This window comes from Cucumis sativus, chromosome 7 (assembly GCF_000004075.3).
Source record: "Cucumis sativus cultivar 9930 chromosome 7, Cucumber_9930_V3, whole genome shotgun sequence".
Lineage (NCBI taxonomy): Eukaryota > Viridiplantae > Streptophyta > Magnoliopsida > Cucurbitales > Cucurbitaceae > Cucumis > Cucumis sativus.
The window spans coordinates 12,820,339-12,843,525 of NC_026661.2; the positions used below are offsets into that span (position 1 = coordinate 12,820,339).

Here is a 23,187-nt window from a genome sequence, read left to right on the forward strand (position 1 = left end):
GCTTCATAGGCATAAGTGCTTCTTCTCGCACCACTGTGTCAAACGTCTAACGCTTGACACCCAATATAGGCTTCTTCTCGTTACTTGTTCTTATCACATTGCTTACACCTGCGCGATATAACTTATACATGTACTTCTCTTCGCGTCACATTTTTCCTTCTTTTGCGCTCTTTCTCACGCAATACACTCTTACATGAGTGATTTCTCCGCAATGATTCTTGTTAATCAAACTTCCTTTTTTAGGGTTAGGTCGTGTACTACGCATACTCCCTCGTCGCAGGGTCTTTGTCGCAAGTGTTGGTGGTACGCGATTAGGACCTTACACTAACATATATTGAATGTGTAGTTTCAGATTGACTTTAACAAATAATATGAAAAATATAATGCATTAATTTAGATACAAACTTTAAATACAAGAATAATATTGTTCCATGGATATAATATATTCAGCCATAATTCATCGAAAATTATGAACAATATACATAGTTGATTTAGAAAACATAATTTTTATGAACTATTGTATAACTTTTTGAAACGACGTTTGTTCATGAACTAAAATATACTGCAATGTTGGTCATATATGAAATATATATATATATATATATATATATATATATATATATATATATATATATATATATATATATATCACTATAACGTATTATATACAATATGCTCTGATATATAATGAACAAACATATGTAAATCGAAACCAACTTTGTCTATGGTAAAAAATTATGAAATGAGATCTTTAAATATATGAAAATATTACAAATTAGATGTAATATAATCGTTATAAATTGAAACTATATTCCTCTCAAAATGAACAAAATTAATCTATACTAATGTAAGAAAAAATCAATTGAAATACCTAAAAATCCATTGTAATAATAATTTAAAAAATACATTCTAGTGTGTATTTAATACCAAAAAATAACCATTGATATGAAAGACTCATTTCAATAACAAATATATATATATATATATATATATATATATATATTATATAGAATGATAACTGAGCAGAATATAGAAGGAACTCACTGGAAAAAATGAACGACAAAAAATACAAGATTTGACAGGAAGAAGAAAAAATAGACGAAGAGAGAGTTTAGTTGAAATATTGTAGATAATATATTTGTTAATTAAATTCAAAATACAATTTTTCTAATTGTATGCCATATATACCATGATCAGATAGAATCACTAATAAATGCAAACAAATAAATTAAATAACAAGAAAAATATTAAATAATTAATAGTATGAATATGTAAGTTTTAATATCCATAATAAATAAATAAATATATCAATATTCGTATATATCTTTTATTTTAAATTAATGATAAGGTCAAATTTATCCATAAAATTTGCTAAATCTTATTAATAAAATAATTGATAATTTAAGACATTTATGAAATTTTGTAGCGGAGATTAGTTTATTTCTCTAAATTTTTCTTTATAGAATTCTCAAGTGGGCTATTGTGAGATTGGGTTTGGTTATGGTCCATGGATCTGACCCCTAGATCCAACCAGTATTCGGGTCAAATTATTCATGATATTTCACATATGTTCTAGTTTTTCAATTATTATTTAAACTAGAAAATCATGGTATTTTTGGACAATTTTAACCTTCACTTAATTATTTAAAAATAAATTATATCTATAAATCTTAAATAATTTTTTAATATTTTAAAAAATCTTAAATAATTTTTTCTTAATTATTAACAACCTAATTTATTATATCGATTGTAACTTTCTTAATTATTAGTAACATCTTTAAAAATAGTAAAATAAATTAAAATTTTACGAACCCAAAATTTAAATGTACTACATATTTAAAAAAATTTAAAGTTTCATTAGACTTATAATTTAAATAGATCGATAAATTTGTAAGCATTTTTCATATGTCACTAAACACAAAATGTGAAAGGTTACGTATTAAATTGACACAAACTTAAAAATGAAAAGCGTAAATTTGTTATTCAACATAATTTTGGTTTTGTAGGTCAACATTAAAAATAAATAAAATGATTATATAATTGCAACGAACAAGAGGATTAAAACATACTTGTCATCATTCAGGAACTAGAGTTTACCATTGAAGCATTAGAGAGAACCAATAGGTTAAGTTTGAAGTCAGTGATATTTGCTAAGCATCGAAGCTCGTTCCCAAAGCAAACTAACTTAAACTTCTTTTGATATCCAGCTTTTAAAACAACTGTTGTGAATTTTGATTTTAGAAAAATGAGCTACACAGTGTAGAGTAAAGAAGCAGTAGGTAAATGTGATCAAATATGAATCAAATAGTAACTTTTTTAGAGAGTTAGTGAGAAAAGGCATCAAATGCTTTGCAAAGTCAAATCTAAAAAATAATAGTTTATGTAGATGTTACAAACCAAAAGTCTAATTTAGAAGTAACTTAGCTACTATATTAGATATTGCAAGTTGGTAGGATAAAAGCATTAAAAACTAAACAATCTCAACCAGCACACCAAAAACACAACTTTCCCCCTTCCACAAAAATCTTGAATACAAATCAAACCCAAATGTCCACTAAGAAACCAGCTTACACATTGCTTTCCTATAACAACAGTATTCATCTTGCATTCTTTTTTCAAACCAGAAAAAATAACAAATAAATAATGATGTAAGAATTTTTTTTTCAAAAAAACAACTAGATCTCTTTATTCTACAGAGATTTATGGCATGACTTCTTGGAACCTCATTTTAACTTAAAAATGAATAAACATTCTTGAAACTCACATGCCATGTCTGGAAAAATTCAAAGCCCTCAGCATTTAAGAATTTCAAGAATAGAAAAAGGCATATTTCAAAAGCAAAAATCAAAATCGAAAACCTCTTAGTCATGAAGCTGTGGAATATTTTTCTGCACTTTTAACAGTTAGCCAACTATACAAATTACAAAACCTAGACAGCATCATCCCCTGTTAGTTTTCTAAAGGTTTGTCTTTTATTGCAAAAGCATCAGCCAAATTGAAGTTCAAGTTGCTTCTCATAGTTCTACTTCTCCCGACTCCTCCATCCCCTTTCCTCATCATTGCAGCAAATTCCTCGTAGTCAATACGACCATCCTACAAGGAAGAAGATATAGAATAGAACAGAAAAGTGAACATTCGAGCTTGGAGAACGTTTTTCTTTTGTAGTAATTTTAGGAGAACAGATGTCATTTATCTACAAAGGAAAACAAATAGATTTTACCCCATCGGGCAAGCAAATATGATTAGAGTATGGATGCAGAAAAAGATATAATATCAACATTGATATCCTTTTTACAGAAATATATAAGATTATAAACCAGCCCCTGCATTAGGCTACCATCGCTAATCCTATGAAGGCACAAAAAACCAGCTCCAAGACAATTATGAACCTAAATTGTTTGAGAGCATTTGAATTGGCTAACACAAAGACGTACATTATCTTTTATTTTCACAAGACAATTATGCATTATGGTAAGCAGAAAATACGGTTGAATAAATAGCACAAAGGTATACTAAAGAATAAAGAAAAACTTAGGGAATCAAAATTGTAAGCATATCACCAATATGAAGATATTCAGTGAATAAGAAAGGCTTACATTATCTTGATCAATTTCTTTGATTATCTCATCCAAATGTACATCACCCAAACCGAAATCTTTGCAAGCCTGTTGAAGCTCATCAATAGTGATATATCCACTACCATCTTTGTCAAAATAGGAGAAGGCGGCAACTAAATTATCCTCTCGCTCTATCTTATTTAGGTGCAACGTAGCTGCAAGAAATTCACCATAGTCTATGGTTCCACTGTTGTCTATATCGGCCTATTCAAAGATGAGGCAGCAAGATAATGCACGTTATCTAAATTAGGAATGATAATGAAAGAAAAGGGAAAAAATGCCTCAATTAGAATCTGCAGAGATCATTATTAAAAGTAATGCTCACATTATAAAACTAGTCTCCGAATTTCAAATATTGCAGATTGTCCCTAAATATTTTTATTTAGATTATGATCAGTCTCCCTCCTCAAACGCCACAATTTAAATGTTTACATAGTCTCCATCCTCAAACGCCACAACTTAAATGTTTACATGGACAAGTATGCCATGATTTGGCATAATGTGGTATGAACTTGAAAAAAATGAGTATTCTAGCTGGAATAAAAAAGGAAAAGTTGGGGGAGATAATGTTTAATATGCATTTTGCACATCTATTCCATTGAACATCCTTTGCCCGCCCACCCATTCTTAGTCTAACCGATTGTCCACTCCTTCATGCCACATTGTACCAAGTTATCAATTGTTAGCCTAGTCAGCATGTCATATCAGATATATAATAAGAACAGGGATTTATGAAAATTAAAATAAGGAAATCATACATTCTCATAATCAGGCCTAAACAAATATAAACATAAAGTTCAAAAGTAAAGCAATTTAACCAAAACATATAAAATCAAAACCAAACTGCTCAAACATGATGTTTAATATTTCTACAAAGGTTTAGGACAAGTTATGTACCGCATCCATAAGAGACTTGATATCAGATTCCATGAGTTCAGAGCCCACTTTTTTCAACCCCGCTTTAAGCTCTTCAAATGTTATGGACCCACTGTTATCAGTGTCAATCATTTTAAATAATTCCTTCAAACCACCAATTTCTTCTTCAGACAGTCTTTCTGCTATGACCTGCACCAACCACATGGACTAAAATTAGAGACAAATGCACATTGCCAAGAGAAAAATGTCATACTAGACAACAAATTTGATGAGAGATTAAAATAAGAGGCCTAGGTACTATATGGTTAACTTGCTTTTTTTTTTTTATGAGAAACAGAGAAATATATTCCAATTAGAGAAAAAGAGAAATACAGCCTAAAGGCAAGGAATTGAGAGAACCCCCCCTATAAGGCTCTATTCTTAACAAGAGCCCAAAAAGAGTCGAAAGAGGCAATTTTATCCTTGAAATTTCTGCTGTTTCTTTCCTTCCAAATACACCATAGAAGAGATCAGGAGGCACACTGCCACAGAATTCCTTTTTTTTCTTTTCCTAAAAGCATTACTGTTGAGGCCTTGAAGAATCCAGTCATCCACTTTGTAAGATAAGCAGCAGTTCAATTCCACCTAAAAGAGTTGAAAAGGTTCAACCAACCCTTATAAGCAAATTCACAGTGAAGAAAAAGGTGGTCTAGAGATTCTTCAACTTACGAGCAGAGGCAACAAATGGAGGGGGATAACGAGCTATGTTTACTTTATCTGAAGCATGTCCTGGGTATTTTAGCTCCTATAAGCAAAGGACCGAAGGTAGAATTTGGCTATTTTGGAAATTTTTTGTTTCCAGACAGTATTGACCAAAGGAAAAATAGAGATAGGGGGATGTTTCGTGATTATTAAAAAGCAGTTTTGGTAGAAAAGTTCCCTGGAGGAATCAATCTTCCATTTAAGTCTGTTCCTATTCCTTTGGGGTGTCCGGATTTCATGAAGCTCGCCCAGGTCTTCCATTTCTTTATCAAAGATATTTCTTCAAGCCCCAGGTCCCAGATTGGTTTATATTACACCAGCAATCAGCAATTTTAGCTTCCTTTTTGAGGGAGATGGAGTAAATTTTCGGGAATTTTTGAGCAAGAGACAGAGTCACACCATCTATCCTCCCAAAATTTAGAAGTATTGCCACACGCCAGCACAAAAGCAGTAAATTGAAGGAATTGGTCTTTGTACTTTAGGATTCCAGCCCACAGTCTCGAATTCCTACCTTTCTTAGTTAGCTTACAAGATTATCCTCACTGTCTCCAAGGGGCATTCTCCTCATGACAGAATCTCTAGAGCCATTTCAAAAGAAGAGCCTCATTTTTTGGTGAAAAGAGCCAATGCCTGGGCCACCATAGATGGAGAGAAGTTTGATTCCAACTAACGAGGTGCAAAGTCGGATTATAATTTCCACCATTCCAAATAAAATATCTAACAATTTTCTCCAGCCTGTTGATGATTTTAATCGTGGCTTTCAGTACGGGGGAAAAATAGAAAGGGAGACTATTGAGCACCGACGGGGTAATTGCCAATCTACCTCCTTTTGAAGTGATAAACCTCTCCACTTGTCAATCTTCATTATGAATTTCTCTTCCAAGCTTCCTTAGCCATGTCTTTCCCACCAACCGGAAAGGCGAGATAAACAAAAGAGAGAGATTCTGCTTTACAGCCAAATCTGGAGGTTAGGACTTCCACTTCCTCGATGTTCAAATTTATCCCAATAATGGAGGTTTTGCAGGAGTAAGGGTTAGTCCAGAGCCCAAAAAGGGCAGATTGATAATACACCACCAGGCCTCAAGAATCGATTTCACAATCTTCCTATCAACTTCACTGAGCTTCGATTCTTGCAGGATGACAATGTCTGGATTGTATTCACCAATAGATCTTTCACCAGAGCTCTTTTGGGGAGGCATCATTGCCCTGTTACCTATATTTCCTCCTGATTAACGCTTCTTTCTCCCAACTATTGTGTAAGGCTTTCACTTCTCTGATAAGCTTCTTACTTGAGGCCCCTCCCTTCTTCCCTACACCTTTACGCAAAATTGCCCGGATACTGAGGTTATAGTCAAGCAAAGCCTCTACCGTCTCTTTATTAAGAGGGAACGACTTCTGAGACGAAATAGGTGGTCCCAATTCCGTTTCACTTTCTAATTCCATAGTTTCGTTATTTTCAATGACAGGAGGAGAAGATTCAATCAGGACAATCTGATAGTCGTTTTCGTTTTCATTCAGTTTGAAGTCATTCTGGAAAATCGTTTGGAAGTCATCTGGAATATCTTGAGAAGATTCAACCAAGAGAGGAAATGGGTTCTCCAAGATCAGGCTCCCTTGACTTGAGAGAGAAATTTCTGAGGAAGGTTCAAATTAACCTTTGTCCTCGTCTCTGCCAAGCTAGCATAAATCCATGTCTTAAAAAAGTAACTCCAAACGAAACTCCACAAACTCACGTCTTCAAGAAAAGAAATATGATCCAATTTTCCTCCGCCTTTCAGCAGAGAATACAAATGAATTGTTCAACTAACAAGGGCAACCTCCTCACAAGTCAATCTAATAAGTTAAACTTGCCAGGTAAAAACTCAACTTTCCTAGGGACCTAGTTCTCCAAAGAGCAAAAAGACTGATTGGGACTCTGCACCCTCTAGTCCCTCCTCCCATACATAAAATTAAACTCCCCAAGTAAAGACAAGGTAGACCAAATTCGTTGTTTCCCTATCAGATAACAAACAACAAAACCTAAATGAAAAAGAGCAAGAGCTCCCCGACCAGACAAGGAATTTAGACGGGAAATTGTATGATAAAAAAAGAGGAAACAAAGGGCAGAGGGATCTATCTCCCACTCACTATTCTTCCCAAAAATAAGTTTCCTTTCCCTCACCCACCACACAACATACCAAAGGGGCAAAAGATGGAAGCTCCTTAGACTACAAAATAACTTTGTTATAGAAGCCCAAAGAAAAATGGAATTTAATAAGGTCTAACACAACTTCAAAATTTCTCCCTCCCTCCTTCCTCCTCCCTCCTCCCTCTAAAGATTCTATTATTCCTCTCCCCTCAAAGATCCTACAAAATAATACAAACTCCGATTTCCAACAAAAATTGAACCTCTCACTTAAAGGCAAGCGGAGAAGAAACTTCTTGATCGCCTTTCTATAACCTTTACTTACTGACAAACCTAAGACATGTCTCTCAAAGAAACAACTTCAAACCCAAGTTTTAAGAAGCCTAAATGCAGCTTTTTTTTTTTTGATAAGAGACAAGTATATTCATATAACAAAACAGAACATCCTAAGGGCGAGGGACAAGAGGGCCCTCCCCGGAAGAAGCTAAAGAGCTAGGACATAATGGCCTTCCAATTGTTGAAAATCATAGAAAGGCTATAATTACAAAAGTGTTTGGTGTAATTCGTACTCCACCAAGAGGCTGTGTGTTGAACCACAGTCCAAAAAGAATCAAAAGAATTAAATCTATCTTCAAAAATTCTGCTATTCCTTTCTTTCCAAATGCTCCACAAAAGGGAACGCGACGCACATTTCCATAAGATGTTTCCTTTAGGGCTGTAACCTCTAATATTAAGACCTTCAATCATCCATCTATCAATCTTGCTAGGAAGGCAAAACTCCAAGTCGAAAATACCAAACAGCGTGTTCCAAGCTTTTCTTGTGAAGGGACAATTAATATTCCTAGAGCCTAAATGCAGCTTTGAGGCTTTATGTAAACCTTGAGGTAGTTTGAGACGTAAGCATCATTTTAAATACAATAAAAATCATTGAAAATATGTATTAAACAAATTAATATTCCTAGTTTCAGAGCATTCATGTGGTAAAATCACATCTACACTTTAAATTAGAACAAAAAAAAACCTCAATAATTAGAAACATTGAGAAAGAATACCCAAAAAAGAAGTTGTTTAGACAAAACCAAGGAAGAAATTGAAAAATAAAGGAGAAAACATAAATGTTCTCAATTAGAAGTTAGTATAGCATGGTAAACAGAACATAGAATTAAAATTTTGAATAATATATTTTGGAGCAATATTGATTGAAATAGTGTGAGGAAACAAAGTTTAAGGCGGCAATGGCAGTAAAATAAAGACGAAAAATATTTTAGAAAATAGTGAAATTATCTTTCCTCTTTAAGCAAGTGTCAATCTATGCAGTTGTCGCAAGGATGGAAAAAGTGGCAATTTTAAAGTCAAATCAAAAAGAGAATCAGCACTTGAAGGAAGCCCTTCACACTGATCTCAATGCTCTGTTTGATTTGATCAATGAAAACACACTGTTCCAAACCATCACCACAGAATCAGCTTTGTGAAATTCCCGCACACTTGAAATTTATTGTTGGCAAGTGCAATTTGATATTGGCCTAAGTTCGAGAAGAGGCTTTAGTTTAAATATCTTGGCAGTGGAACAATGAAAATTATATCATGGAACATGAGAGGCTCGAAAAACGTTAACAAGAGATTGGGCCTTGAAAGATTCTTGAAAATACACATTCTGGATGTGATCCTTATACAAGAATCTAAGAAAGAAGAATTTGATGCACTTTTCATAAAATCACTGTGGAGTTCAAAAGACGGATGGGATTTTTTCGAGTCTTTTGGAACTTTGGGAGGAATGCTAATCATGTGGGACTGTAAAAGACTTCAGACCAATTAGCCTCACAACCTTGACTTACAAGGTTGTTGCCAAGGTGCTGGCAGAAAGACTCAAAAAGGTAATGCCTTGCATCATTCGCTCCTTTGCAAAACACATTTATAGAAGGTAGGCAAATTTTAGATCCCATCCTTGTTGCTGCTAATGAAGCTGTTGAGGATCATCGAGCTAAGAAGAAAAAAGTTGGATCCTTAAACTTGATATGAAAAGAAGCCTTTGACCTGGTCAAATGGGACTTCCTGGAGACAATTTTGAAAAGCAAAAAGCTTGACCACAAGTGGATTGAGCGGATGATGGGCTGTGTTAAAAATCTGCGATACTCGGTTTTCATTAATGGTGGGCCAAGAGGAAGAGTGCTTGCTTCAAGGGGAAACAGGCAAAGCAACCCCCCATCACCTTTCCTCTTTCTACTGGTAAGCGAAGTACTCGGTGCCCTAGTTGAACTCTGCATCATAATGGTCTATATGAAGATTTCGTGGTGGGCAAGGACAAGATACATGTGCAGTTTTCAATTCGCGGATGATACTCTTCTTTTCTGCAATTATGACAGCAGTATGATGGACAATCTGAGGCAGACATTAGAGCTTTTTGAATTGTGTTCCAGTCAAAAAGTTAATTGGGTCAAGTTGGCTTTATGTGGGATCAATGTAGCTGAAAGTGAGTTGCTGTCCATGGCTGCCATTTTAAAATGCAAGGTAGATCATCTCCCGTTTATCTACCTTGGTCTACCATTGGGAGGATACCCTAGACAAATTTCTTTTTGGCAACCGGCAATCAATAAAATCCACACAAAGCTAGATAAATGGAAATGATTCAATCTATCAAGAAGGGGAAGAGCTACCTTATGTAAGTCGGTTCTCTCCAACCTTCCCGCCTACTATATGTCTACTTGTCTAATGCTTGAAGGACTCGTTTCAAAACTTGAAAGAATTCTTAGGAATTTCTTTTGGGAGGAGCACAAAGGCAGCAAAATTAATCACCTTGTTATATGGGAAACAGTCCCCAGAGATTTGGTGGATGGTGGTCTCGGTTTAGGAGGCTCCAAAGCAAGAAATTTGGCCCTATTAGCTAAATGGGGCTGGAGATACTTGGAGGAAGAAGATTCTCTATGGTGTAAAGTGGTAAGAAGCATACATGGCAAAGATTTTTTTAAATGGCACACTGCAGGCAAAGAAGGAAAATGTTTGAGAAGCCCTTGGGTCAGCATTTCCAGATCATGGCTGAAAATAGATGCTTTAGCAACTTTTAGATTGGGAAACGGTAGATGGATAGCCTTTTAGCTAGATCCATGGGAGAGTGAGATTCCTTTTAATTCCTCCTTCCCTTCACTTTTTAAAATTGCCATATTCCCCAATGGCTCAGTTGCTGATCACTGGGACTTTTCATTGGCATCATGGTCAATTATTTCCCGTCGTTTGCTAAAAGATGAGGAAATCACAGAATTCCAATCACTTCTCTGTAAACCAAAACATATCTAAAATGTAAATCATGATATTGAGTCCCAGTGATTAGAGCTACGGTCCCAGTGATCCATTTACAACTATTGTGAGAAAATAACCTGGATAAAAACCAAAAACATACTGAAACTCAATTTCACCACTTATTTATCCTTTCTTACCTAAACTAATGATCCATTTAAGTTTTCTACAGAAGAAATCCCTGGAAGCTGAAGGTTCAGGTACCTCACAGATTCTTTTTTCACAACCACTACGTGCAACTTCTTATAAGAGGCTTTCCCTTACCCACAGTCAACAAAGAGGAATTTTTTTCAAGGAATGATCAAATTTCATTGAGACAAATGAAAGAACGTAAGGAGAACAAAAAGAAATGCCCACAAAAAGAGAAACAAACTATAAAAAGGGGGTCTCCAATCAAGAAAAATAAGACCAAAGTACCAAATAAGTAATTTAAGAAAGAAAAATCTTCATTATTGAGACATACAAGGAAGCACTAAATCAAATAAGGAACCAAATATCGCTTGGAGAACGCTAAATTGTTCTAAAAACTCTATGATCCTCTCAACCCTAAGAGTCCACAAAACAAAAATCTTGGCCTGCCACAAAAAAAATGACTCTTCGCACAAAAAGGGGGTAGAAAAGGAACTCATCAATCATCACTCCCTTATGCCTAGCCAAAGACTATGGTCAAGCTCCTCCACCTCCCCATACAGAGAATGCTACACCTTAGAGAACAAGATTTTATCGTAGATTGCTTCGGTAATTGAATTGAAGACTAGTACATTTCTTCATATCGTTTGAGGAAATCTTTCAGCACTTTCCAAAAGATGGGCCATCCATTTTTGCAAAACCAACAAAGAATTGAACCAACTTCGTCCTTCCGAATGGGGGCCAAACAACACACTTAACCACAGGAGGACATTCATGTTGACAGACAAGTTGTGCTATCATTGTCTCTATCTTACTTGAAGAAATGCCTGTTAACTGGAAGCTGAAATAATTTGCCAAAAGAGCACTCAAACCATCACAAATGGAGGACAAAGAAAGGAATAGCCTGATTGTTCATATTTTCGACAAAAAAATTGATCTGCTTCCAACCAAATGTTGAAGTACATATTTCTGACACAACAACTTCTTCCACATCTCTTCTAAAAGTCATCAAAATTATCGTAAAAGAAATATAAACAAGATGGAAGAATGTAAAATCAATGATGAAACAATAAGAACTGAAAGACGGATCAAAATCTCAGAGAACTGATCGGATTAATTGAGATAGATGAGGTAGGAACAAACAGTTTGGAATGAGAAGGGAGGAGATAGAAGAGACTGGTAATGCATAGTATTTCATTTCTTCATCTCTTCAACTTTCTACCCTACTCTATGTATTCTTATTTGATGGTATTATCTATCTCAATTGTTTATATCCTAATCCTAAAGATTGATGTCATTATCTTAGCATGATTCGTCCAAAAGCAGTGAGGGTCTGAGACAGACCCCTAAATGAATTCATACCACACCAACACCAGTAAAAAATAGATTATCAGATAATATAGGAAAAAGAAAACCTACAAGGATTGAATCTTACACGTAGAGCCATTTTCTTCAGCTTATTCATAGCTGAGAACTGCTTTAGCCGAGACAAAACTGCAGAGTCTATAGGCTTGTCAGGGGCAACTGTGTCATCTACAATCCATGGGTGACCTTAACAGCCAAAAAAATTTGAGCCATGTTAGTCAGAAGCAATTACACAAAAGTGCAACGTTGTTAGAGTTGAAACAGCATTTTTACTACAGAAGGGTCTAAAATCACTCACAAAGAACTTCATGAGCAGAGATTCTCTCCTTTGGATCCCTTGTGAGCATTTTCCTAATTAAATCTTTAGCACTATCTGAAATGCTGGGCCATGGTTCAGAGTTGAAATCTAGCTTCCCGTATAAAATCTGTCTGAAGATCCCTGAATCAGTTTCTGTTTGAGAAACATGATGGAAAGATAAAGAGCTTAGAGATAATATAAGAAAAAATTCATAACAAACAATTTTAGGTTCAAATTTGTACTCAAGTACCTGCCCAAAAAGGTGGAACACCACTTAATAAGATGTAGAGGATAACACCTGCACTCCATACATCAACCTCATGCCCATAGTGCTTCCGGAGAACTTCGGGAGCAACATAATATGGGCTACCAACTACATCACAGAAAGAGTTTCCTAGAAAGAAAAATACATAAACAGAAAGCTAAGTAGCAGTTAAAAATATATATATTTTTATAAGAAAGCATACCTTTAACCGAAGAAAGAAGGAGAGGCATATAGCTTGAACAGAACAGTCCAAATTAAAAATATCAACTTGCACAAAAGCCTATGTCAGGAAAAGGCACCCAAAATAGTACCATTATCCACCAGTTAGCAGTTAATAATTGAAAGAATGTTATTGAAAAACCAACAGTAGAAAGCTGTCTATTTGAAGAATTTCATGGGATCAAACTAATTCCAGATTGATATACAAATAGAAAAACGAATGAACAAACTAGCAATAGCAACGAAGATTGAAGTGTTTATGCATGAGTTAAAAAAAAGAGACTCGGCCATTATTACATCATCATTTCCTAATAGCCAAAAATAATATATTTAGAAACATGAACCTCCATGGAAGGTTTTTATATGCTGTGGGATGCCTACATATTAGACACTAAAAATTCTGACAAAAATGAAAAAGAAAGGAAGCCAAAAACATAGGCTAAAGCTTAAAGGCTGCCTTAGTTGATACGCATCTCTTCTTGATTACACGCTTATGCTTCCATAAAGGTACCTAAACGACTGGTATATTCTGCAGCAAGTAACACCCAAAAAGCATGTACAAATAATGGGTTTGTGGCATATATTCTTTTCTCCTTTTCTTTAATGACCCACATCAAGTAAAAATCTCCAAAGATATTTAAGCAGAGTCCAGTTCACCAATACGACAAATTAGACATGAGACTAAAAGAAGAAGAAAAAAGAACACAAATGCCAAATGCCATGGCAATGAGAAGACAGAGAACACAAATTAGGGAACAAAAGCAAAATACAGACCTGGCTGATAAAAAACAGAGAGCCCAAAATCTGTGGCCTTCAGCTTAGCGTCTTCACCAGGGTTGTCAAACAAAAAGTTCTCAGGCTTGAGATCCCTATGCATAACCCCAAGAGAGTGGCAAGTCTCCACCACTCCAACAATGGTCTTGATTAGCTTGGCCGCTTCTCTCTCGCTGTAATGACCCTTGAGCAAAATCCTATCAAAAAGCTCCCCACCAGCACAAAGCTCCATCACCAAGTGCACAAAAACAGAATCCTCATACGTCCCCTTGATTTGAACAACATTGGGATGTTCGGACAAATGGTGCATGATCTGAATCTCCCTCCAAACATCCTCATAATCCTCTTTACACAGGAGCTTCCGTTTGGGGATTGATTTGCAAGCATAAAGGTCCCCTGTGGCTCGATGAGTACAAAGGTACGTTGTACCAAATTGGCCCTGCCCAAGTTTCTTCCCAAGAAGGTAATGATCTCTGAGCCTAGGGGTCTGGTACGGCAAAACCGAAGAGGCGACCTTCGTGGAAGAGGATTGCGATGCTTTGATCGGCTTCTCCATCAAACCCAGATGAGAAATGGAATCAAATTTGGTTCTGATGATTGAAAAGAAAAGAGAAGAGAATGGTTTTTCTTGGCTACAGTAGTTGTTGGTCCGGTTTATTGATTCTGGGTGTCGGAAATTTGGGTCGCCATCGTCGCTGGTAACTTCAAGGATTGTCCTAAAAGCATTAAATCGTCGAAACTAGATGGATTGAGAAGGCATATTTCTTTCCCTGGGGAATTTCAATGGAGGAAGGGGAATGGAGAAATGGGATTGAAAGGGATTTTTGTTTGAGTTTGGTGGGTAGAATTAGAAATGAGTTAAGTCATTGAAGTGGGTCATGGAGGGGAAATCCATCTCCTACTGTCAGCCTACGTTTGAGAATAATTGGGATTTTGGACCCCACTTTTGCCCCTTCCTTCTTTTCTTCATCATTTTTTTTATATCTTCTTTCATTATCTCTTTTCCTTCTCTTTTTTTTTTTTCTATGTATTTTATTTTCCATAGGAATATTTTGGAATCTTTTCATATCGTTTTTAAGATTTTTTTTAAATAATCTTATTTTGAAAATAAATGTAAAATGGAATAAGGCAGTAGAAAAAGTATGGACAAAAATAGGTCACTCAATTCCTAAATTCCTTCTACTATTGTTGTTCGTCCACGACTTTCTGAGTTGGCAATCGAAGTTATGGACGGGTCCACGATTTCATTCAATGAAATGAATTGGCGACCTGAACCCCACATTTTTTCATTATATATTACATATTTCAATTTCCAAATTTTAATTCTAAAAATATTTTTCCTTGTTAACTTTCCAATTTTAATTTGATTATATATATATATATATATATATATATGTTAGTTTGATTATTTATCAATCAAAATTATACATGTTTTCCTGTTTTCTTTAAAGAGTTTGCAATCCACGTGTATTTTGCAAAAAAAATTCATACTCAATTCTATTTTTATACATAATCTCGATTGGTGTAAAACTAACTAAATGGATTATTAAAATAGGAAGAGTGAATTTAATAAAATAAATGAAATTTAAAGATCGAGATATTTAATATAAATATATATATATATATATATATAAAAGAAATAAAAGAAGAATAAAAAATTTGTTAATAAGGAAATAACCAAAAGGTGATGTTAATTTAAGAAGAGAAATATATTTTTATGATTGAAGTTTGGGTTGGGATATTTAATATATATAAAAAGAAAAAGAAAAATGTGTGGAGTCCACACGGCCAACTCATCCACGACTTCACTACCCTATTTTTGTTATTACTTTTCGTCGTACCTATTTTTTACCTTACTTTTTAAAATAACATTATTTAAGAAAAAAAGTTTTCATTTTTAAAGGGCTAAATTATACAAATAAATAAATGATGGAAGACTTGATTCAAAAACTACTAAAAAGACAAACTTCCGGTCTACGTAAATATTTTGTCCATTTTATTATTTTTGACAATTTTTATTAAATTAAAATACGCCTAATTTTACCATTTGTGTCAAAATTGTCTTTCAAGTTTCAAAATTATTCTTGAACTTTTAAAAAGAGTTTAAAAAATACTCTTCTAGTTAGTTTTGGATGGAAACTTTTAGAGATTTTTTAAAAAATATAACAAACTGACAAAATATTTACACTATATAGAACAATTTTGGAAACGAAAAAACACACCGACCCACAAAGGGTAATACAAAAATTTCTCCACACATGTAATTTTTCTTCTAAACGATCATGATACGCGATTGTGTAGAAAATGATACACAATCATGTGGGTAATATCAACACCGGTCACACACACGTGTGTAATTCTTTTTCTAAACGATCATGATACTCAATCGTGTAGGAAATGATATATGATCGTGTAGGTAGTATCAACATCGATCACATGTGTGTGTGTTATTCTCTTTTAAATGATCATTATACACAATCATGTAGGAAATGATACACGATTATTAGTTCATGATAACCGATCAAGTAGTTCTGGTAATATATCTCATTGTTTGTTAGTTGTTTATGTGTTTGTCCCAGTAATATATTGCTTTTCTTTTAGTTAAATACCATTATGTTTTTAGTTTCTAACTATAATTTAGTTTGAATTTTTATGTTGTTTCTTTTGAATAATAGATTTCTTATGTGTTGGAATCTTTTGACAAAATTCAATACATTAAATGTCCATTTAAGTGGTTCATTGTCTACCAAAGTATTAAAGAAACTGTCCAATGGTTGACGAGCCACAAATTTATAATGTTTAGATTGTCTTATATTAGCTCCCTAATTTATAATGTCATTTTCAATTAAGCAAGTTGCTATGGGTAAGTATGGGCATTTCACTCAAGTGTTGAACTTGTTTTTATCTTTGGTAAATTATTGATAATTACATGGCACAATAATTGAACCATTACGAGGGTGACGTCAAAGAACTATTGCTTATGAAAGAAGTGACACCGACCTGTCTATCATTCACTCTGTTTCTTTTTCTTTGGTGATTTGAGTATATGGTTTTGTTTGCCTCTTGATCTTTTTTTTTTTTAAATAAAAGTTTGGTTGCTTAAATAAAATGGTTTTCTAGACATAAGTGAATTGTGGGTTTTTTGAATTTGGTAAATTTAGGAGCATCCCTCTATGTATCCTCTAGTAGATTTTCCCTTCCACTGTAATGGAATTGGACCGAGAAAAGTTAATGTGTTCTAGTTATTTCAAGGTGCTGGAACTTATGTGTATAGAATTGATGATGAAAGAGTAATTGATGCTACAAGGGCCGGGAGCATTGCTCATCTGATCAACCACTCTCGTGAAGTATGTATTACTTTAGTTTTTTATTTCTTTTTTTCTTTTATGTTAGTGTTCTTTATCCTTATGAGATGACTCATTAAATTAGGTGTAAGTAGAATTACGTTATATATATCATAGTGTTTTATGGAGATGAATGCAAGTTAGCTAAATTTTTCCTTAGATGCTTGGGAGTTAGAAGAGAAATTTAGATCGCATTTTTCTCTCATGAACTAAGCTATCATATTCTTACATAGTAACTATTACTCCACACATAAATGTTTAAGGATAAATAAAAGTTCAAATTAGAAGTGGACGTCCATTAGTTTTGGTGTGTATGCAAATTATTCTAAATCTACTATCTGATTGCCTAATAGTTGAAAACCTTAGTTTATTTACAAGAAATCAATTTGCTAATGATTGGTATTTGTTAACCACTGTGGAGTTGTTTTCTAACCATTATTCATCACTCAGTTTGAATTAGATATGAGAACACAACTATGGTAGAGAACACGAAGAGGGGCTGGCAGGATCTTATATTCCATAAGATTAGAGTAGTTTTTGACTTTGGAATATGATTTGGTACTTATTGTCTTACAATAAAGTTCAGTACTTTGGCTTCTGAAGAAGCTTCTCATTTGCATATATCTATGGTAATGATTTGAAATGCTTCAATTTACATTGTTGGATGATGTAGTTTTCGTAGTCTGTATTGTCTTCCATCCATATTTGAGAATCAAATTTCATTGTTGAATTCTGAACTTTTAACATATAATGAGATATGATTGTCACTTTTTTTTTATCACAATTTGTCTTGTTCTTTGTAACTCATAAACCATATGTTAGTCTTATCAACTCTTTTTTTGGCCAAACGTCTACATTCTTATCTCGTTAATAGTTTTAGTTGATATATGATTAATACTACAAGCGTTTATTTTCCTTCTATGGTTGTTGAAGCTTCCAATTGTTGAAGCTTCCAATAGAGATCGAAGAGGTCTTTCTCCTTACATAATAGGTTTATACAGTTCAAGACTGTAAATTTGGAATTAATTTTGGTTTTTGAATTCATTAATAGCAGTGCACATGTGGGTTCTCTTGTATGAGCATAGCTTGTTCTTCCTTTTTCTTCAATATAATAATGGTCGAAACTCAATTATTATATTTGACATTTTGTAACGTAAATTTGATGTTATTTTTTTATTGGTGTTTTCAATAATGTCGTTAAAGACATTGATTTTATTAAAAATAAAAATTGTAAGAATTTTTAGTGGCACATTTCAATACGTCGCAAAATATATTTGTAATGGTCACAAATTTACCTTTAGCAACAACATTATTTGTCACTAAAACATCACCTTTAGTGGCGAGTGCTATACGTCGCTATAAAAAATAAATAGTGACAGTTATGTTACTAAAAGCACGCAAACGTCACTAAAAGTACATCTTTTGCAGCGTGTAATTGTTGCATCGCTAAAACTTTTAGCTATACGGATACAACGACACTCCTAGCAACGAATGGCTCTGCATCGCTAAAAGTATTAGCTATACGGATACAACGACACTCAACGCTATCATCTGGTATGACAACCTGAGTTTCAGTTAAACCCAAGTAACGGTTAGGTTGTAATACAACTCTCCCACTGCGTTGAGGCATTCTCAACAATTGAGAAGGATGGGACTGACATGATGTGTTGGTTTCGTGAACTCTTGATGAGGGACCAACTTCATCAACAACCCTTGTTGATTCATTAGTAGCTTCACTTAATACTAATTTGCTTTGTGGTTAATGATCTCTCGTGTGGTCTTCCTCCAAGAAAGTAACATTTGTCGATACAAACACTCTATTTTATTTTGGATCAAAGAATATACCACATCTCGTTTCTTTAGGGTAATCAACAAATCAAATATGAATTGCAGTCTCTACTGCATACCCCAAAATGAGTTAGGCAATTGAGCGTAGCTCATCACTGAACCATGTCTAACAAGGTTCTATTTCTCCTTTTGATACACCATTTTGTTGAGGTGTGTCATGTGCTGAGAGTTGAGATTAAATTCCATAGTTCTAGAATCTCAAGTCCATGCACTTTCTACATCGATCATATCGAAGTATTTTAATCTTTTTACTTAATAAGTTTTTAACTTCAGCCTTATACTACTTGAACTTTTCAAGAGCTTCAGACTTATACCCCATTAAGTATAAATAATAGTACCTTGAATAATCATCTATAAAAAAGATGAAGTATTCAAAACCTCCTCTAGCTTTTACATTTATCGAACCACAAAGGTCTAAATGTATAGGTTCTAGGGGCTCTTCGGCTTTATAACATTTTCCATTAAAAGGTCTTTTAGTCCTTTTTTTTTTTATTAAGATTCACATTATGGTGACGAATCATCTTCTAACTCATTTAGAAGTTCATTCTTTACCAATCTTCCAATTTTATCGAGATTAATGTCACCTAATCTTAAATGCCAAAGAAATGTATTGTTATTTGGAGAAATTATTTGCCTTTTTTTTTTTTTAGTATTAGTAGTTTTAAACATCTCATGTTTTAAAAACGCTTTTGCTTCATTAGGTCTTAATACATACAAGTTGTTTTTAAGCTTAACCGAACAAATATGTACATTATTCTTTAAAATGAACGCTTCATTTAAAGAAGAAGAAAAAAACAACCGAGTACATTTGTTCAGTAAGTAAAGAAATAAAAATTAAGTTCCTCTTAATCTTAGGAACTATGTTCAAGTTTTCCAGAAAACAAGAATCTATTTCTGAAAGACAACTTAACATCTCCCACTGCACGAGCTGAAATGACATCTCCCGTTCCAACCTTGAGAGTCGTCTCACCCTCCTCGAGTTGCTCAAAGGAACTAGTTTCCTTTAAAGAAGAACAAACATGACTAGTAAACATGTTTCTAAGACAAGTAAATCATATTTACCTTCTTTTCTTTTCTTTTTTATTCTTCTTAAACATCTCTTGGAGGGAGTCCATGATTTAACGTGCAATGACCATGGTCTCGTGTTTCTTGCTTAGTATGTCAAACATACTGAACAAGAGATAGACGTAGGCCTTGTAATTGGCCTTTATCCAATGGTTATATGAATCTCTGACATTCTAAGATGCATTTCGAGTAGGGAAAGGAGGACATTCCTCCATTAAGACAAAGCATAGATCATTATTAACCAGAATCTTATTTAGGTTTTACTTCCACGTCGCATAATTTTTACTGACCAATTTTCATTTTTAAGCAACTGAATAATTGAAGAAGACATGTTGAAACAATCAATTGGCCGTATTAGTTATCTTTGTTTTAACCCATTAAAATAATACAATCAATTCAGCAAAAAAAAGTAATTAAAGAACCCTAATCAAACAAATGATTTAGTTTTTGCAACGATACTTCAAAAGTTTAGAGCAATAGCCACCGAAGGGTGATCAGCTACTCTCCTGAGTTGAGACAATCTCAGTTAATAACTAATACCAGAATAACTCATATTCCTATAGTTCTTAGCTACCGTTGTTCGGTCAAGGATTCATTAACTAACTTAATTCATCTTGTAAGTGTGACCCTACCATTTTCAGATCTCAGAGGTACGCTTCTACAAGCTACCGAAGGGAAAGACAACTATTAAAGATTAACCTAAGAAACCCTATCCATTTCTGGAGTTTGCATTGTTTCGACTCCTACAATCAGACCCTCCGAAGGATGGTCGCGCTAAAACGATACGCAGGCGGATCATATAAATCTCACGGTGCAACCTAATGGAGGAGACCGTAGGATACATTGACACGCGTCCTTCTCCCACTTACTATGAACATTTCCCCTATTCACCTTGTTATTGACCCATACAAACACACTCCGAAGGGAGGCCGCTCCTAGGGCGACACAAAGCCGAGTATGAATCTCACGTGTGAACTCTTAGAGACGTGAGAGCTAAAATTTGATATATCATATATACAATTTTCTCCCACTAAAATGTTCTATTAATTTAGGGTTTGTTGTACTTACCTAAACTCCGGCAAAATGAATCTATCTAAGTTTATTCTTATTATAACTCTTATAATAAAACTTTACTATAAAGTTTCTAGATGCACTAAAATATTTAATTTACCTAGTGACATCTCATTCTTAATAGGAACAAGGCTAATTCAACGTCGGTTTCGGGTCAGTTCCCAGGTAGAAGGTGTTCTGTAAACCGTCAACTTAAGTACCCCCAGCCTTATACAGAACTTTATCGTTGGAGTTCCCTTATAACCTTAAATCCTATCCATTCTTAGGGTTTCTAGGTATATTAAACAATTTAATTTACCTAGTGGCATCTTATGCTAATAGGAATAAGATAAGTTCAACGCCGACTCCGAATCAGTTCCCAGGTAAGAAGTGTTCCGTAAACCGTCAACTTAAGTACTTCTAACCTTAGACAGAACGTTACCGGTGGAGTTCCCTTATAACCTTATCCTATTTGTCCTATTTAGTTTCATTAAATTAAAAATATAATTCTAGTACTATTAGAATTAATGGTGATCTTAAATCTATTTAATTTTAAATAATTTAAAATTAAAACAAATTAATCATAAGATCCTATGTTTGCATGCAACTCTTTATTATAGATTGACGGTTTCTAATTATCAAATTTTATAACTATTATAAAATTACTTAATTAGTCCTATAATATGTATACTATGGTTTAACTAATTAAAACAAATTTTTTAAAAAATAAACCATACAACATGCAAAATATTATATTAATATAGCACTTATATTAATCTATGGATGTAATATGTTCAATGGAAATTTGATTTTTATCTTAGTTAATATAATATTTATATTAAAAAAATAAATCAACCAAGCATCCATAAGACATTAATTTAAATATAACAAATTTATATTTAACTAAGTAATGTCATGCGTCATCCTTATCCAATTTCATACATTTAAAATATCAAAATACTTTAAATAACGAATGAAATTCAAAATCATGCATTAATACTAAATATTATAACATTTATAATATATAAAAATGCATGAACATGCTTAAAAAATCATGCAACTAAAATATAACTTTTATATTTAAGAATGATGCATGATAATTATAATCCTATAATGGGATTTTAAATTATATGACATATATTATGCACATAATTAATTTAATCAAATATAATAATAGATTAAATAGCAAAATAGACCGAACCTTTAAGAATTAATTATATTATATTTATTTAATAAAATAAAAATAAAAAAAATGAAAAAAATCGGAGAAATTCGCGTGAATATGGAGTTGAACCCACCAACCTCCATGAAACATAGTAGTTCATTAGCCATTGCACCAGTTTCATCACCCTCTCACCTAAAGAACGTGAAACTTTATATACGTTTGTTCCGGTTTTCGTTACGTCCTAGCAACTCGTCATTGAATCTCATCGAACAACACAAACTTACAAACTCCATTACAAAATTAAAATGCTCAAAACAACGGGCCCTTACATTAATCAAATTAATCAAAAACTGTAATCTAAACTGCCAAAATCGAAAACATTTATTTTGCAAACCACATTTATAATGCAAAAATAAATTTCATCTAAACCAATGCAAATTTTAAAATTCCCAATTAAAAGTTGAGATGACTCTGATACCAATTGAAGGGATAAAAACCCTATGGCAGCTGAAGAATTAAATAACAATTACTCAATTTAATTTGGAAATCTTAAAATACCGATACATTGGCAAAATTTTAGAATAAAAAATCTAAATAAATTCTAAACATGTGCTTTTAAAGATAAGACATGAGAACTTACTTTCGATGATGTCTCTGAATCTATAACTCAATCTCCAAATTGAGACACCACCCGTCGGACACCTTCCTATCCTCTGGGATGAGATTGGTTCGTGGGAACCAATTGGGATAAGAAAAGAAGTTTAGAGATATTTGAGAGAAACTCTTTTTGTAGAGAGAAAAAGTTTTGGCTTTTCTCTTAATGAACTTGGCTTAAGAAAACTGTTTTCTTCTAGATATTTATAGCTCTCTTTCCTTCTTGGAGTAGGAAAAGGAGTAGGAGAGAATCATCAGATTCTTAATATCAAATCTACTAATTAATTAAATTATATTTCATTCAAATCTTATTTGAATAAATATCTCTCCAATATTTTATACATTTATATTAATATAATTA

General features: G+C 33.5%; 1 protein-coding gene across 2 annotated transcripts; it reads right to left on the minus strand.

The window, feature by feature from the left end:
- Positions 1 to 2,644: 2,644 nt before the first annotated feature.
- LOC101218013 (calcium-dependent protein kinase 11) lies at positions 2,645 to 14,594 on the minus strand. Of its 2 annotated transcripts, none has more exons than XM_004149364.3 (7): positions 13,701 to 14,594; positions 12,693 to 12,836; positions 12,443 to 12,595; positions 12,215 to 12,330; positions 4,515 to 4,682; positions 3,597 to 3,821; positions 2,645 to 3,093 (listed from the first exon to the last, which is right to left on the minus strand). In XM_004149364.3, exons 1-7 carry the CDS (start codon positions 14,254 to 14,256, stop codon positions 2,950 to 2,952), a joined length of 1,506 nt encoding a protein of 501 aa, XP_004149412.2. In that variant the 5' UTR covers positions 14,257 to 14,594; the 3' UTR covers positions 2,645 to 2,949. The 2 variants fall into 2 exon arrangements, with proteins under 2 accessions (XP_004149412.2, XP_031744697.1); XM_031888837.1 differs by lacking the exon at positions 13,701 to 14,594 and adding an exon at positions 12,910 to 13,671.
- Between the last annotated feature and the right edge of the window lie 8,593 nt (positions 14,595 to 23,187).